Source organism: Colobus angolensis, unplaced genomic scaffold (assembly GCF_000951035.1).
Source record: "Colobus angolensis palliatus isolate OR3802 unplaced genomic scaffold, Cang.pa_1.0 Scaffold143, whole genome shotgun sequence".
Classification (NCBI taxonomy): Eukaryota; Metazoa; Chordata; class Mammalia; order Primates; family Cercopithecidae; genus Colobus; species Colobus angolensis.
Genome location: NW_012114522.1, coordinates 3,907,444 through 3,924,720, shown reverse-complemented (window position 1 = coordinate 3,924,720; position 17,277 = coordinate 3,907,444). Strand labels below are relative to the sequence as shown.

The 17,277-nt window shown below is 51.2% G+C and overlaps 1 protein-coding gene across 1 annotated transcript in view; it reads right to left on the bottom strand.

The window, feature by feature from the left end:
* The window catches only part of JAKMIP1 (janus kinase and microtubule interacting protein 1), a 174,959-nt gene that overhangs the window by 9,569 nt on the left and 148,113 nt on the right, over positions 1 to 17,277 (bottom strand). Inside the window, exons 14-19 of the mRNA XM_011935422.1 lie at positions 16,517 to 16,618; positions 15,759 to 15,812; positions 14,811 to 14,876; positions 8,119 to 8,187; positions 6,604 to 6,681; positions 3,080 to 3,283 (exon numbers count right to left, since the gene is read on the bottom strand). Coding sequence (XP_011790812.1) covers positions 3,080 to 3,283; positions 6,604 to 6,681; positions 8,119 to 8,187; positions 14,811 to 14,876; positions 15,759 to 15,812; positions 16,517 to 16,618 — 573 coding nt within the window. The remainder of the gene's footprint in view (positions 1 to 3,079; positions 3,284 to 6,603; positions 6,682 to 8,118; positions 8,188 to 14,810; positions 14,877 to 15,758; positions 15,813 to 16,516; positions 16,619 to 17,277) is intronic.

The following is a 17,277-nucleotide window of genomic DNA, read 5'->3' as shown; positions in this document are numbered from 1 at the left end:
CGCCATTCTCCTGCCTCAGCCTCCTGAGTAGCTGGGACTACAGGCGCCCGCCACCTCGCCCGGCTAGTTTTTTTTAGTATTTTTTTAGTAGAGATGGGGTTTCACCATGTTAGCCAGGATGGTCTCGATCTCCTGACCTTGTGATCCACCCGTCTCGGCCTCCCAAAGTGCTGAGATTACAGGCTTGAGGCACCGCTCCCAGCCTATCACTGTATTTTAATAAAACTGAGGTCAGGGAAGTTTCAATATTCAGTGAGAGAAAGGAGTGTCTATGAATTACCTTCAACAGAATTCTCAACTAATTTGAAAATGATCCAAAGATAAAAGGAAAAGCAATATCAACCCTGGTCAAACTACTGTTCAAGCTTCTCCATGCAATTGACTACACAGTTTGCTAAAAGGAAGTTATTTGTCCTGTATGATCTTACATAAACACCACAAAACACTTGCATTTTAAATGACTCTTTTCTTTAAGGGATGCGAGTCCTCCACTGCCCAGCAGGCAGACACTGCCATGGCTTGCTCTTTGGCTTTTAAAAAAATCACCCAGATCCTGGGTTCATTTCTCAGCATGTGCAGCATGAGGGCTTTTCCAGGAGTCACAGTGGAATGCGGCATTGCCCTGTATCTTTACGGTGTGCTCCCTAACCCATCATACATTTCAGACTTAGGCCACCAAAAGCAGCACATTCCATGAGACTTGAATCCTTGAGTGGGGTAACGATCTTTTTTTTTTTTTTTGGCTCAAACACACAAATGTCGCTCTGTTCTTTGAGCAGGATCTCCTGAACACGAAATCAATTCCTTCATTTGCTGCATACTCAGTGAGCAAGTCCTGAAAAGAAGGCACAGTGCTTGGCCTTAGAGACAAGCCAGCACCCAGCTCCTAACTCCCCATCTGCTCCTGCTACCTCCACCCACAGACTACACTCAGCAAGAATCCACAGTGGTCTGCACTTATTGAGAGAAGTTTACAAGTAATAATTATCTAAACCTTACCATGCCCCAGTGACACAGGCATTGTCATCATCCCCATGAGGAAGACATTGAGGCCCAGAGAGGTTAAATAATTTGTCCAAGGCCACACAACTAAGTGGGAGAGCGAGTTCAGAGCCAGGCCGTCTGGTCCCAGTGTCTGTGTTTTCAGCTTCTTTGCTGCCCTAAGCTGACCCACACCATGCTGCTCTGCTGCCCAGAATCCCCTTTCCCTTTGATGGTGATGATGATTGATTTTATGTTAACTTGGCTAGGCCATGGTACCCAGATATTTGGTCAAGTATTCTAGATGTTGCCGGGCATGGTGGCTCATGCCTATAATCATGGCACTTTGGGAGGCCTAGGTGGGTGGGTCACTTAAGGTCAGGAGTTTGAGATCAGCCTGGCCAACATGGAGAAACTCCATCTCCACTAAGAATACAAAAATTAGCTGGGTGTGGTGGCAGGTGCCTGTAATCCCAGCTACTCAGGAGTCTGAGGCAGGAGAATTGCTTGACCTGGGAGGTGGAGGTTGCAGGGAGCTGAGATCGTGCCACTGCACTCCAGCCTGGGTGATAAGAGTGAGACTCCATTTCAAAAAACAGACAAACAAACTAGATGTTTCTGTGGAGGTCTTTTTTAGATGAGATAAACATCTAAATCAGTAGACTTTGAGTAAAGCAGATGAGCCTCCATAATGCGTGTGGTGGGGGGGGTTCATTCAATCACCTGAAGGCCTTGAGAGAAAGCCTGAGCTCCCTGAGGAGAGGGGCATGCTGCTAGCAGATGGCCTTCAGGCTTGAACTGCAACAACTCTTCCCTGGGGCTCTGGCGTGCCCTGCAGACTGTGAACTTGCCAATCTTTATCTACAGTTGCGTGAGCTAGTTCCGTAAAAGAAGTCAAACTCTTTCTCTCTCTCTCTCTCTCTGACCACATCCCCCTTCTTTTTTCCTTCTGTGACATACCTCCCTGCCAGTAATCTAGATCCTTACTGTCTGGACAGAGGGAGGGAACAAAAGAACAAAGGGACTAAAATGGCGCATTTCCAGGTTCTTCATTGTCAACTTTCCCGGGCCCGGGAAAGACACAGGTCGACTGCGCAGGCGCAGTCTGACAGAGAAAAATCGAAACCTACCTAGCCGCGCCTACCGCCCCGCCCCCGACCCGCCTATGTCCCGCCCACTGCCCACCCACTCCCAGGCCCAGGACATAAAAGCCGCTCCCTGCGGGTGCACGGCGTGAACTTCCTTGCCCCTGCTCGGATGCGAACCTAGGAACCTCGCCCGAGAACGCCGGAGCGGCTTCCTCGTACTCCACCTCCGGAGACCGGTGAACCTGGCCCCTCCTTCACATTGGCTAGTTCATAAAGTTTTCTTTTACCCTGCCTACTTGCCTGTTCTCTGGCACTTACTCTGGTGGTCGTCTGGAGCAAATCACTTACTACCTGGGTGACCTTCAGGCACATGAGCTAACCTCCCTGAGCCTCAGTTCTCGTCTGGAAAGTGGACATCCTAGTGCCCACCCTTAGGGTCCCTGAGATAAGGGATCTGCAGTGCAGGGAGCCACTGCCCAACAGACGGTGAGCGCCCAACAAATGCTCTGCATGCTGCTACTTCTTTCCCTTCATGGTCAATCAGGAGTCATGAAGCCCCCAGCTCCCCGTGTGCTCAGTAGCACATGAAACTCACATGCAACATCGAACCTTGGAAGACGTTGAGGTTTTCAGACCTCAATGGAAGCTGGAAGGCCCAATCCTCAAATGAGCCGCCATCACAAAAGGCAGCAAAAAAGCAAACTGTTGCTGATGCCTCCCCGTGACCAGCATCTGACCTGGAAACAGCGTGCAGTTGCTGGAGGAGGAGGGCCGAGGGAGAAGGCACTTGGTTGGATGAATGTTTCAGCATTTGCTCTATAGAATGTCTTGCCCCGTCACAGGGAGTTATGACGGGCATCTATGAAATCTTGCTTCTTAGAAACTTGCTTTACCACCAACTCGCCCTGGAAAGAGCCTGGGGCACTCAGGGGTCCATCAGGGTGCCAAGGTGCACACAGGACGACAGGGATGCCGGGGGTGCTGTGGGCACAGCAGCTGTTGACGCCTACCTGCTGGGCCTGCTGCAGCAGTTCCATGCGCTCCCGCAGGATCTGGCTGTCGAACTCGCGGCTCTGCCTGAGGATCTGCCTGCGCACCTTTTCCACAGCAGCCTGCAGGTCCTCCCGCTGGCCCTCGCTCAGCGCCTCACCGGCCCTCCGCCCCGGCTCCTGCTGCAGCGCTGTGTACAGTGTGGCCTCCAGGTCTTGGATTTTCTGAGGAGCCCAGATCACACAGACAGAGGAAGGTCACAAGGAGGTGAACAGGAACCACCAGGAGGCTGCTGCCAGTGGAGACAGAGTCAGGGAGGGGGTTTTGGGCAGGGAGGGGCATCTGTCAGGGGCCAAGCACAGGGCCAGCAGTGCCCAGGGGAGCAGGCTGTGAGGGAGCAACTCGGCCCTGCGCACATGTTATCCAGAGCATTTTTTACTCTATTCAACCCAGACGCCCATACTATGCACAAGAGGGGACAAGGGCAAGAAGAAAAAGTAACTATAGCCTTCCCTTAAAATACATGACTCAGACAGAGGTGCAATTCACCTGAGTTTTATTTCATCCTTGGCTTCCAATCGACTCTCCTCACCTTGGGAACAAATCTCTCCTTTTCTAATGGGTGCCAATGGGAAAATATGTCTGGATTTTCATTTGGTTTTCAGCTGCCTTAAGAATGCAACTCTAGCCCAAAGCAAATAGTGGCAATGTTTTAATTGCCCCTAACCCCCCACAAAAGGAAGACACCCTTTGTTGGCAAAGCTGAATGAGACATTAGTGACCAACTGGGGATCCTTGCGAAAGCTGAGTTTTCATCATTACAGGATGTTACTCCTTTTCACAGCAAGACACTTACATATAGCTATCTTATGGGAATGTCTAGGGACAAAAGAAAATTAGCTCCTTTTCTGCCTTCCTAAATCCCATCCACACTCCTTACTAAGGGACAGCTACTTCTCTTCCAAAGAAACTACAGGTGGTGTAGAGGAACCATGAGTTTCAATAGAAACATGCCACTGAGGCAGAGGTTAACCATTAGCCCTCCATCACCAAGGCCAAGGCTAACCGGTAGCCCTCCATCACCAAGGCCGAGGTTAACCCAGTAGCCCTCCGTCACCGAGGCAGAGGCTAACCAGTAGCCCTCCATCACCGAGGCAGAGGTTAACCCAGTAGGCCTTCACCACCGAGGCAGAGGTTAACCCAGTAGCCCTCCGTCACCGAGGCAGAGGCTAACCGGTAGCCTCCATCACCAAGGCAGAGGTTAACCCAGTAGCCCTCCATCACCGAGGCAGAGGTTAACCCAGTAGCCCTCCATCACCGAGGCAGAGGTTAACCCAGTAGCCCTTCATCACTGCGGCCAAGGTTAACCCAGTAGCCCTCCATCACCGAGGCAGTCTAACCCAGTAGCCCTCCATCACTGAGGCAGAGGCTAACCCAGTAGCCCTCCATCACTATCAGGCCACTTGCTCCTCAAGTCTCCTCTGGCTTCTCCCTGCTGGGATCCAGGCCCACTGAGCCAGACTGATTTTAACCAACAAACATGATCACCTTCACCTCTGCCCACCCCAACAGTTGCCCCTGGGGAATTAGAAGGCTGGAATCTGTTTCCCGGCAGAGCTGTGAGGCCCCCAGGTGGGCTCCACATGGAACAGAGCTTGCTGGTGCCTGCAGGCTCACCCCTTCTCTACTCAGCAGCCAAGCTCCCAGGAGACCCCCCGGGTGGCCAGTTTCCAGATGGAAATGCACCACTTGATTCTGGAAACCCCGTTGCGGGCCTGCCCCACCTCACGCAGCTCAGTGACAAAGGGACACAGGCTTGTATCTGGCACCTGCTGTCCTGGCCCCAGCATGGACACACGACCCTGGCACCCTCTCAGAGCATTTCACTTCCTGACTGTTCATGAGAATCCAGAACTGCGTCAGAACTCATGTGACTGAAATCCCACTGGGAGCACACTGCCCACGGCAGGCTTTCAAATACTCCAAGTGTGAAGGCAGCTTCTATATGGCCGCAGAACCAGCATGCAGGAGCCTGTTCTGCAGATTCAGCGCTCTGAGGGATCCCTCAGGCCTTCCTGAGTTGGTGCTTAGACAAAGGAAGGGTGGACCCCAAGGTGTTCCAAAGGGTGTTTTCAGAAATGCCAGTTCTGCAAGATGTCCTTTGGAAAAAGGTCCAATGATCCAGTGAACTTGGCACACTGCTTGCCTACATTCCTCTCAGAGCCTCGACTCACCCTTCAGCACACTAAGACCCCAAGAGGTCCTTCAGAATTTTCCAACTTAACTCTATTGCGCTACGCTTCGCGGGGCCCTAGGTTCCACCTACAATCACATTCCTCGGCATTTTTTTTTGGGAAACGCTAGGGGAGAACAGGGATGCCTGATAGGGATGGCCCATCCTGCAGGGTGTTTTCAAAAGGACCAAGCCAGGACCAAAACAAGGAAAAACCTAAAAGATGAGAGAAGCAGGAGACAGACCAGGGTATAGATGAGAATGTCTCCATTCGTTAGTTGCCCTCAACACTGCTGATACATCGTGTGCCCAGAGGGAAATGTTGTGTCTTGACAAGGCTTAGTCCATTCTGATCGTCTGCGTCTCCTGTTCCCAGTCTGAAGGGATTCAAGCCTCACAGCCTAGACAGGAAGGGCCAAGGGTCATAGCTAGTTGCACCGGCCTTCACATCTAGAATCTCCTGTCCATTTGAGCTAAGCCCAGGCTACCTGCTCTCTGTCTTCCTGGAGCCTCTCATGGGAAGCAGAGTTTTAAAGTCATTTTTTGAGTGATTGGCTCTGCATTTTGTAGGTGCAAACCCATTTTTGTAAAATTACTTTCACTACAAATGATCTGGGCACAGATTTGCTCAAGAGTCTCTACCACACTAGCTTCTTCCTACAAGGAATGGCATTGAACTCTAAATTCTCTCTCCTGCAGGGACAAGTTTCCGTGATCTTACTCAACTCCCCGCCTCCCCCAAGGAGAATTTCTCTCAGTGCCAGGAGCGCTTAGCTTTGAGTGTGAGGACACAGGACCCTGAACATCATCCCACTGTACTTTAATCACCAGGATGCCCAGAACCAATTTTGCAAGCCAAATGCAATACTACATCCGACCTTATACCTCATCCCTTTGGTTCTGAAAATCACCTGGCCTCATCTAATTGCTTTACCTCTGCGTTCCTTTGTGATCATCTCTTTTTCCTATTTATAGGGAAACTTGCTTTGGGACTTTAAGTCCAAATATTTAAGTATCATCAAACATATAAGAAATAGAGGTTCTTCCCATTCATCTCAAATGATTGCTGGAATTTAAGAAGCATGTCTAAGAAAACCATTAAAGTAACTTTGAATATTTTTGAAAATCACGATTGATTTGGAAAAAGGGACCATCTGTATGGTCATTCCAGCCACACGGTGGAGATGGCATTTTTGTCGCTCCTGTTTGGCACTGGGGAGCACCCTAAATGCAGTTTCAGCCCCGGAGGAAAAAGCAGCCTCTAATGTGGAGTCTAGGAAGCCAAAGTGTCAAACCCACTTCTGGTCCTACCAGGTAAGCCTGGTCAAGGGCTTGCTTCCGGTAGTCGAGCTCCTCTTCCAGATAGCCCTTCTGCCTGCTGAACAGGTCCTGAGAAAGAGGGAGGCGCCATCAGGGACCAGCGTCAGAACAGGAATCCATGACAGCTTCAGAGCCCGTGTGCTAGACAGTGGCAGTCTCACCCAACTGGGGGCACTCAGATGAGAAGGAACTTGGTGGTCTTCCCTGCGTGCCCCCACGAGAATCGCCCAGCAGGAGCCTCACTGACCCGGGGCACCCTTGACAGCCCCACCTGGATCCTTGGTCAAGACTATCCCTTCCTCCTGCTTCGCTTCCTCTTGGGTACCTGACTGTAAAGAAGGGACCCATGTCAAACCCAGGCACAATTCACAGGAGTCCTTTTGGGTTCCTCCTGCCACGTCTTAGTGGCCCCAGAAGACTGTCTTCATGGTTCTCAGATGTGGTTCTTTCCTCCTGCCTGAACTGCATCACCCACCTCCCCATCGGTCTCACTGAGCACACTTCTCCCTGCCTCCCACTTCCCTGGGCCACTCTCTAAGACCCTGCAAGCACGATCTCTCCAGAGTGCAAATCTCTTCTTATGACTGATTTGAGGGTTTCAGGGTTAGAGTTCATCTCCTGTAGCCACTTCCTTTTACAGACAAGGAAGGAAAGAGCCAGGGAGGACCAGAGCCTCGCCTTAGATGCCACAGTTCGATGATGGCAGAGGTGGGAGTAGAAACGCAGGCCTTCTGGCACCAGTCAGGGCTCTTTCCGCACCACTCCCTGCTCCCAGGCCCCATGAGTCCTTCCACCTTCCTCCTTCTCCTCCCATTTCCATTTCTTCTTGGAGAACTCGAATTGGCCTTTGACTACTCAAGAACCACGTCTTCTGGGAAGCCTTCTCTGTCCTCCCCAGGCTCTCCATACATCCATAACCCCAGTGAATAACCACCGCCACCATTTATCAGGTACCCAAGGTGCCAAGCACAGTGCAAACCTGGCTATGTATCTTGCATTTCTCCTCCCACAACCCAGCAAAGCACAGATTGGAGTTTCCCATTCATCAATGAGAAAACTAAAGTCCAGTTCTCCAAGCTTTCATGGCCAGCAAAGGTTTGAGCCCTGCCCGTGTGTTCCTAGAGTCACTGCGCCAGTATTTCCATATCTGGGCTGTGTCTCTCCTAACATCCTCATGCTGCATTCACATGAGCTCATGACCGCACAACCCTGCAGGCCTGTGAGCTTGCCCCTGGTGGGAGAGACCTCACTTATTCATTACCAAGCCTCTAATCCTGGCATAGCACCTGGGACACAGCAGAGGTTCTGAAAATAGGTATTCAATGAGTAACTGAGCAAGTGAAAGAGTAAGTAAATGGGTGATAATTACTCAGAACAAACACTGGGGCAAAAGCAAAATTGAGAAATGCATGCAAATCATTAGGAAAACACGTGCAAAGCCTTCCTGCAAATCGACTTTGCTCTTCGAACCCTCTCCCCCCACCCCCAGGCAGTCAAATCTTTTACCTTCTCCTTCTCCAGGTCCAGCATCTTCTGGGTCAGGGCGGCCTCGGTCCCCTCTATTTGCTTCAGCCACTAGAAAACAGCAGGGACAGGAGGGGTGCAGCAAAGTGAGAGTCAGAACCCAACGGGCTGTGGAATTTCACAGGTGTGTGAATTTCATAGATCGGCTTCTTCAGGGTGTGCTCAGGAATGGATCACGTCACGGCACACACATGCCTGCACCTGCGGATGGTGTGGTTGTGTGTGCATGGTCCAGCCTGTATGTGCAGGAGGTCATAGGTGTAAGTGTGACATGTACGTGGTGTGGAAGCTGGATTCAGAGCCTGGGTGGACCCAAGTGTGGACGACTGCAAGTGTGTACAGCAGAGGAAGTGGCGTGGTGTAGCTGATGTCACAGAGTGCCTGCTCTGTGCTGATGCTTCACTCAGGAGACCTCATCTGACCCTCTTACAACCACCCCATGCAGTAGGCAGCATCACTCCCATTTTGCAGGTAAAGACATGGAGGCTGAGTTAAGTAACTTGTCCAAGGTCACACAGGTACAGAATGGAGATTTGGAACCCAGCCTGCAGAACGCCAAAGCTCTCATCCCTCCAGCAACGTGAGTTGGAGCAGCCCAGAGTGCCTGGTGCCACCGTGAGAGGAAGCGGAATCACACACAGGATAGGGGGTGTAGGAGCATGAAAGCAGGGCTCGTGCCAGGACATGAGGGCGCAGGCACAGAATAGGGGATGAACAGGTAGGGCGTGCACCTGAGTGCCAGGTAAGGGAGTGGGAGCTCTGTCCACGTTCCCTCTGGGGTCTGGGCTGGGGGTGAGCACGGAGGCAGGTGTCATATGCGGATGTGTCTCTGTGAGGAGCCCCTAAGATGGGAGGAAGTCCAGGCCAGCACAGGGTGGCTGCCTGTGGGGTAGGGCTGCGGGGAGGTCAAGGCACCGAGGGGTGTCCGGGTTTGACGACATCACTGACCTCCTCATTGCTCAGGTTGTTGGCTGGCCTCCCATTGCCAGGCCCTAACTGCAGAGTGCCCTCTTTCCCGACCCCAGGCCCCGGCTGTGGAGCACCCCCTTTCCTAACTCCAGGCCCCAGCTGCAGAAAGCCTCCTTTCCTGACCCCAGGATCCCCTAGTTTCCTTGTCCTGCTTGCTTTCCCCCTCCTCTGGCAGCGGCTGGTCACCCTCACCGGGTCACCCTGCCCTTGTGAGGTCCTGGAGCCCTGCCCTCGGCCTTCCCCACCTTACTCTGCCCTCCCCCTGGGATCCACCCTCTCTACCCTCTCTGAAATGTCTCCCACCCAGATCTGCCCCACCACGCCCTGTGTGCCGCTGCCTCCTGCATCCCTCCACTCCCAAGTCTCAAGGAATCTCCAGGGCCTGCCAGGACCCCTGATGGGGAAGAGCGCCCCCTCCTTCCTTTCGTCCACTTCCAACATACTGGCTTCGCCTCCTTCTGGTTCTCAAACACACTCACAGCACTCCTTCCCCATCACCAACCCCCCCATTCCCCTTTCAGCCCCCAGGTTCATATCTGAACCCTCCCCACATACCACAAATCCCTTTCTGCCCCCCAGCCAGTAAGTTCCCTAAAAAACACACTTGGGCTCATGGAACCTCCCTGCTCTGCTCAGAGCCCTCCAAAGACATCCCCTCACTCCCGACAACACTGGCAAGGCCCCAGCGTGGGGTGGCCCCTGCAATGCTCACAGTCTTATCAGTCAGCACTCTCCTATCCCCACTGAAATCCCGGGCCCTGGTCATCCTAACTACACAGAGCTCCTCAAACATGCTCAGCCTTTCCCTGTGCCGTCCCTACCTCTCCTGGCCCCAGCCTCAGCCCCAGGCCTTTACTGAGCTAGCATCACTCAGTCTTTAGGCCCTGAGCTAGCTGTCACCTCCTCCAGGAAGCCTACCCTGCTTGAGTCCATGGGGTCAGTTACCCTCCATGGTGCCCATGTCAGTCACCTTGTGAATGCCTGTTCACAGCACTCACCTGACAGGCGCTGTTGTCTGTTTCACCCCTAACCCTGCTGCCCCCCTTGAAGGTGGGGACCACGTTTGCCTCCTGTTGGATTTCCTTGACTGGCACAGGGCCTGACACAAGCAGGTGCCTAATAAACTTCTGTTGAATAAAGGAGAATCGAGGGTGTGCAGTGTGTGCTGTCTGTACAGAGGAGACCAGAACTGATCGGGTGCTGTCACAGAACTCCCTCCGTAACGTCACAGTGAGCTTGGTCCCCAGTATGGGCTCCAGTGCCAGCCACGGAGGCAGCACCCAGCACCCTGTGCCAGCCGCGGTGGCCGGCACTTCCTCAAACAAGGCTCAGACAAGATGCGTGGTTTCTTAGAAACAGACAAGCATATTTTGGATGAGGAGTTACAGGTATTTCCTTTTTAACATCCTCATGCAAGCAGTCAAAAAATGAATGAAATGAAAATGGGAAATCCAGTTTTGGATGATTACAACCAGCTGCTCTCAGAATGGTTTCTACAGAACACAGTGTTGAGCTTTGTTGTTGCTGTCATTTAAAAAATTGCATATAAAAAATAAATTTAACAAGACCTTTTCGGCAACTGGGAGAGAACACGAGAGCAGAGAGAGCTGGTCATGAGGACCCCCCGCCATGTGAGATCAGAAATTTAATATCAAAGAGTTTGGCCAGAGCGCTGTGGGGGCCTAAGCCACTCCTGGGAGAAACAATGTTCATGGTTCTGCTCCAACCCCATAAAAGGGGGTCTTGGGCTGGGGAGGAGAAGGGAGTCCACGCACAGGGAGGTGCTGATGGGAACCTGAGCAGCCTCATGGGGGCAGCCTCTTGCAGGGTGGGGGCTGCTCTCTGTGCCCCGACTCCCAGGACCCCTCAGGTGCAGAGCCTGGATCCCCTGCAACTGGTGGGGCTCATCTCTCCCCTCTCCCTTTGGGGAGGGTCCCAAGGCTTCAACTCGGGGCCAACTATTAGAAAGTCTGACTATGGCTCAGACCTATGCCTCATTCTCCTATCCATCGTTACCAGCGAAAACACGGCCTTTAAGACATTCCCACCTGGCTGAGGCCGGTGTCTTTTTCTCGATCCACTCTGAACTTGAGGGAGAAGAGATATGACTGCTATGACTTATAAACCCTCCAATGTCTCATGGTTCAGTTTCTCTGCAGGGCACGCGCCATGTGCTGAGGTGAGTGAGACCTTGCCCTGATCCTATCCGTGCCTAACCGGAGTGGGGCTGACGGGTGCCAGGATGGATGCCTGTGCCTTGATGACTGGGCAGGGCTTCAGTGGGCAGAGATGAGGAAGGCATGTGCCCGGTGCAAGATGCTGTTTGCAGGGAAATGAACACAGGCACATCATAGCACATTCCTTCAGGTTGCACTTCACCTGCACACTGAGAAATGGGCTTCGAGGCTGGGTGAGGTGGCTCACACCTGTCATCTCAGCACTTTGGGAGGCCAAGGCGGACAGACCACTTGGGGTCAGGAGTTTGAGACTAGCCTGGCCAACATGGAGAAACCCCATCTCTACTAAAACTACAAAAATTAGCCAGGCGTGGTGGCACATGCCTGTAATCCCAGCTGCAGGAGGCTGAAGCACGAGAATCGCTTGAACCCTAGAGGTGGAGGTTGCCGTGAGCTGAGATCATGCCACTGCACTCCAGCCTGGGCGACCAGTGAGACTCTGTCTCGAAAAAAAAAAAAAAAAATTCATGCCTCTAAGGGAACATTGACATTGACTTCCGCTTATTCGGATACCAGTATGGAATGACAATTTTTAAAATAAGGAGTATTTAGTGGCATGGGGGTTAACTGGGCCTATCTGTGAAAGCCTTCTCTGGCAGTGACATTGCAGGTACCCTCCACCTCTGCAAACTTCCCTGCAGTACCTATTGACTCTAGGGTGACCAGCTTGTCCCTGTTGGCCCACGACTGTCCCTCTTTTAGCATTGCAATTCTCACGTCCCAGGAAAGCTGTCAGTCCCAGGCAAAGCAGACCGTCAGTCCCCTAGTGGTCCTGCCAGATTCTCAGGGGGTCCCACTGATGCAGTTCCCACCCCACATGAGGGTCCACTTCTGAACCTGAGGAGCTCTCCCACCAACAAGGCTGGGAGAAGACAAGTGGCAACTCCCAAGCTTACTGGACCTTTATCCACAGACAAATGGCAGGGCCAGTGTCTCCTAGAACCCAACCTGAGAAAACTATGGTTTAAGTCCAGTCCTCAAAGATGGGGAGCTGGGCACCTCTGTGCCAGGCTTAGAATCAGGGCCCCATAACCGTCAGTAGGGGTTGTGAGGGGCTGGCAGACTAGGGCGGCCAGCACGGCTCTCTAGTGTGTAGGGCACAAGGCATGGCACTAGGCTGACCAGCTTGGGGAGGTTAGTGGGCAGGGGCAGGCGGGCGGCAGTGGGGGTGGGCAGGGTGCAAGCGGGGAGGTTGGCAGCTGCCAGGCAAGCAGAGCATGGTGAGGGTCAAGCAGACAGTGGCCGGATCCCAGACAGGTTCCCCCTCCTCATCTGTCCTAGAGGGCTGCTAATCTCACAGATGCCCAGAGGATGAGGAGCGCTGTGGACTTAAGGTGCAGGCCTGGAACACCTGCTGTGGGTTGGGCGTGGGGAGGGGCACATCAGGAATGGCTCAGGTAGGAGAACTCAGCGCCCTGCAGAGGGCTGCTCTCACCGAGGCTGGAAGCCTCCTGCCAGCTGGCGCCCTGGCCCTCCAACGTCCTCTGCCTCAGCCCCGTGACGAACCAGCCATCTGAGTCACTGGCAGCTTCCTACTCCTTGCTCACCCGATCCACAGGCATTGACCAAGCATCTCCAGGAAGCAAGCATGGCCCCAGGTGCCTGACTGAACCAGATGGCAATGCCTGATCACACTGAAATATGCAGCCTCGCGGATTCCGACAGAGACTGTGAGCCACCAGGATGCTCGGTGTCATGGCTGAGAGAGACGTGGTGAGAAACTGGCCGAAACCCCTGCAGCTGGCAAGTGGTGTCACCAAGACCCAAGCCAGGAGAGGCCTCCCTGACATCAAATCAGACACTGGTGGATGTGACATCTCCACGTCTATCAGGGCCGTGCTCAGCACTTGACACTAAGATGCTCTTTCTCAGTAAATGTTCCAGTGGATGTTGAGTAAACTGAGTCATAAATGTCATAAGTGTTTAATCAGCACTTTGTGTGACTCTACACGGAGCACTGTTGAAGGAGCCTAGACAGCCATGGAATGGAAGGTTTTGCTGCTGGAAAGGAAGGTGTGCTGAATGTGTCTCATGTGCCCCGCCCCATGCCTGCACCTGCACCTGATGGCCACCAGCCGGCCAGGTGTGAGTCATCCCGGTCCCGCGGTTCACCTGAGGACACAAGCTCAGCCAGGTTTAGTGATGATAGGAACAGAAGAAAGCTGAGTTCCAATCCTCTCACTGCCTACCAGTGTGACCTTGGGCAAGGTTTGGCCATAAGTCTGTTACCAACATTTAGTATCCTTTACTTGATTGAGGGATTGAACAGATGCCCTGGGAAGGAAACTATTTCTAGTTTAAATGCCCTTCCAGAGATTCAGGAGTGAATCCCAACTAAGATCATTAAGACCTCATCACTGCAAAAATAGCATTTTAAAGTTGAACTCATGTGCTTTGAAAGGAAAAGGTCTTTAGCCCTAAACAGTTGTGTATTTCTAACACACCCTAAACCAATGTAAAAGGCAAACACATCAGGAATGTGTTTTGTAACAAACAGGTCAAAAAGCTAATATCTTTAATATGTAAAGCACACAGAGAAGTCAGTAAGAAAGACAATGACAATGAATACATATTTGTCAAATGAATGAATGCATGGATGGGTGAATAAATCCAATGGAAAACCCTCAAAATAAATGCAATTACAATTCACAAGGAAGGAGAAAATAGATAATACACACACAAAAAAACTCAGTATCACTAGCACTCAAATAAAAATGAAAACAATGATATGATACAGTTTTCACCATCCAATCGACAAAGTACTCGGCAGCGGTAACATGCCATGTCAAGCATAAATCAACAATGTGTAAGGCTGCGGGTAGAAGGGTAACTGGTGCCGCTTTTCTGGACACTGTTTTGACCATGCCGAAGTCCTTCAACACATTCTTACTATTTGGCCCAGTGATTCTGCTTCTAAAACATATCCTATGGGCATATTTTAAGATGTAGATAGAAATTTATGTGTAAAAAATGTACAGTTTACCACTGCATGATTGTAGGAAAAAAAAAAGTGGAAACACCTGTGATATCTAACAGCTAAGAGGGGCTTCAGTAACTAACGGTAGAACTGTGTGATGGAGAGATGCAGAGCCATTTAAACACATTTATGAACCACGTTAAATGGCATGGAGGATGCTTCTAAAGCCTGATTGAAAACCGGATGTCAAGTATCGTTACGACTAAGTTTAAAAACAATGGACACAGGGAAACCACTGGAAGGAAATACACAAATGTGACAGACTGTTTCCTCCACCGGGTTTTGATTTCCTCCTGCATCTCTGGGTTTACTACAGCGAGCATGTGGGACTTCCTTCATGAAGAAAACGGAAAGGCATGCACGGGCACGTGCAGACGCAGACGGACTGGAATGCATGCTCCCACGCAAAGCAAGACGCCAATGTACAGTTTCTTGTATGGTGCTGGGAAGCTGGGACAAGGTGTGAGCACAGAAATGCTGCTGGCTTCTACCTTTTCACACAGGGCAAGCACAGTTCCAGCTTGGATTATTGCAACCTGTTCTTCATTTCTCAAATTCTAAAACACAAAAATGAGCAAGGGCATTTGACACTGGATCCCAAATCCACGTGTAGACAGTCAGCACCAAGCAAGCTTTTTTGTTTGTTTTGTTGTTGTTTGTTTGTTTTGAGACGGAGTCTCTGTCACCTGGGTTCAAGTGCAGTGGTGTGATCTCAGCTCACTGTAAGCTCCGCCTCCTGGGTTCAAGTGATTCTCTTGCCTCAGCCTCCCGAGTAGCTGGGATTACAGTAGCTGGGATGCACACCACCACGCCTGGATAGTTTTTGTATTTTCAGTAGAGATGGGGTTTCACCATGTTGGCCAGGCTGGTCTCGAACTCCTGACCTCAGGTGATCCGCCCGCCTCAGCCTCCCAAAGTGCTGGGATTACAGGCGTGAGCCACCACGCCCGGCCAACACCAGGCAACTTTCTTAGCTTCTCTCCGAGCTGCACCCGAGGGTCAGCTCCCTCTCGCTAATGGGACCAGCACATCAGGCACACAGCTTCTGTCCCTCTGTTTGGGGACATTTCACAGAGGGGCACTAAGCTTTTATGAAACATGGCTGCATTCAAGTTCATCTTTCAGGATAGCCAAAAGATCCCTTTCTGATTTCAGAAATCTCATGTGACTCCACCTGCATTCTGGGTAAGGGTTCTCAGGCCTTCCCATCCCCTCCTCACTCACAGGCCAGGGGAACCTAACTTCAAAACCCCACTTCTGACGAATACCAACCCCTCCACCCACCCAGGAACATGGCCATACAAAAGCCTTACATTGTACTTCTTAGATCTCTTATATCAGAGAGAAATTAAAACAAAACAAAACAAAACAAAAGTCACACAGAATACACCCAGATCAAAACAAGAACACGAAAGCAGAAACCGATCGCTCATAGTTACCCCGTTATCGCCAAGGATATCTAATTTCTTCATAAGTTCAGAAACATTCACATCCTGGAAGAGATTTCCAACGTTCATTTTTGTGTGAGCTACAGAGACCAACCACACCAATTTCTAGGGCCACGGCCTTTCCTCTTGACAAGACACCGTGCTCTTTCTTTTCTTTTCTGGCCAAGTTTTGTGCCCAGCTGTTCCTCTGGGGAGTGAGGGAGAGAAGGCATAACTGCTGCTCATTTGCTGAGTGTTACACCAGCACAAACACTGCTTTCTAGAAGGGCCATGGAATTGGGTGAGTCAGGATGCTGTCCCTGGGGCTGAGCAGGTCTTTAGGACAAACCCCAGACCCTTCTAGCCACCACAGCCACCATCTACAGAACCTTGCTATGCCAGGCACAGGGCCAGGCACTTGGCATCTGTTCATGATCTAATTTCATCGTCACCCCAGCTTCATGGTGTGGGTATTGTCATTTGGATTTCATAGCGAAGAGGCTAAGGCTCAGGAATTTTACAGGCCAGAGCAGCAGTGGAGCTGGGGTTCACCCTCGGGGCAATACACCAAGCCTCTGCTGTTTTAAACACATGGGTCAAAATAGAGTCACATTTGGTGACCCCTTAATAAACGGTCAAACTATGACTTTTAACACAAGAGGTATCTCATGAAAATCAATTCTATCCCAGCACTCCCCCTTTACAACTGAGCCGGGCACGGAGCGAGCCCTTGGCTGGTATTTAGCAGAGGCACCCCCCAGGCACGCTACCTTAACTCCTTCCTGGTGACAGAACAGCTGGAGAGCGCTGCTGTTGTTCTCAGGGAAGGTGGTGATTTGGAGGTTAAATGCTGGCGACCTCCTCTCTCTCTCCTGGGGAAAAGATTCGGTTTAAAAACAGAATGTGACCGGATTATTTACCACTTGCCATTTTCCCACGTTACTCAGCAAAAACCAAGGAATTCCAGTGGGTACAGATGTTACTAACAAGCGCGAGTTCGGACTAGAAGCAGCCTCGTCCGTGAACTATGACTTTTCACGCCTTCCCACGCAGCAGTTCTCCTTTGGAAACGTGTTTACTTCTTACCTATTCATCTAGGGAGAAATGGTCAACCGGGTACCATGGCTTTATCCATTGTGAAGTCACAGAATTACCAAATTTAAAAAACACAGTTGCACTAAATTTGAATAGATAGCAAAAGCCGTCAACTATGGTTTATTACCCTGTGCCAGGCACACCACTCTCCTGTTTAATCCTCACACAACCCCAGGAGGCAGGCTCATTGCTTTCATTCTGTAGACAAAGAGGAGGCAGTGGCTCAGGGAGGCTGAGTCTGAGGTCCCACACTCTGAGGACACAAAGGCTGACTTTCTTCTTCTTTCTTCCTTTCTTTCTTTCTCTCTTTCTTTCATTCTTTCTCTTTTTCTTTCTTTCTTCCTTTCTTTCTTCTTTCTTTTCTTTCTTTCTTTCTCTCTCTTTCTCTTTCTTTCCTTTCTTTCTTCTTCTCTCTCCCTTTCCTTCCTTCCTTCCC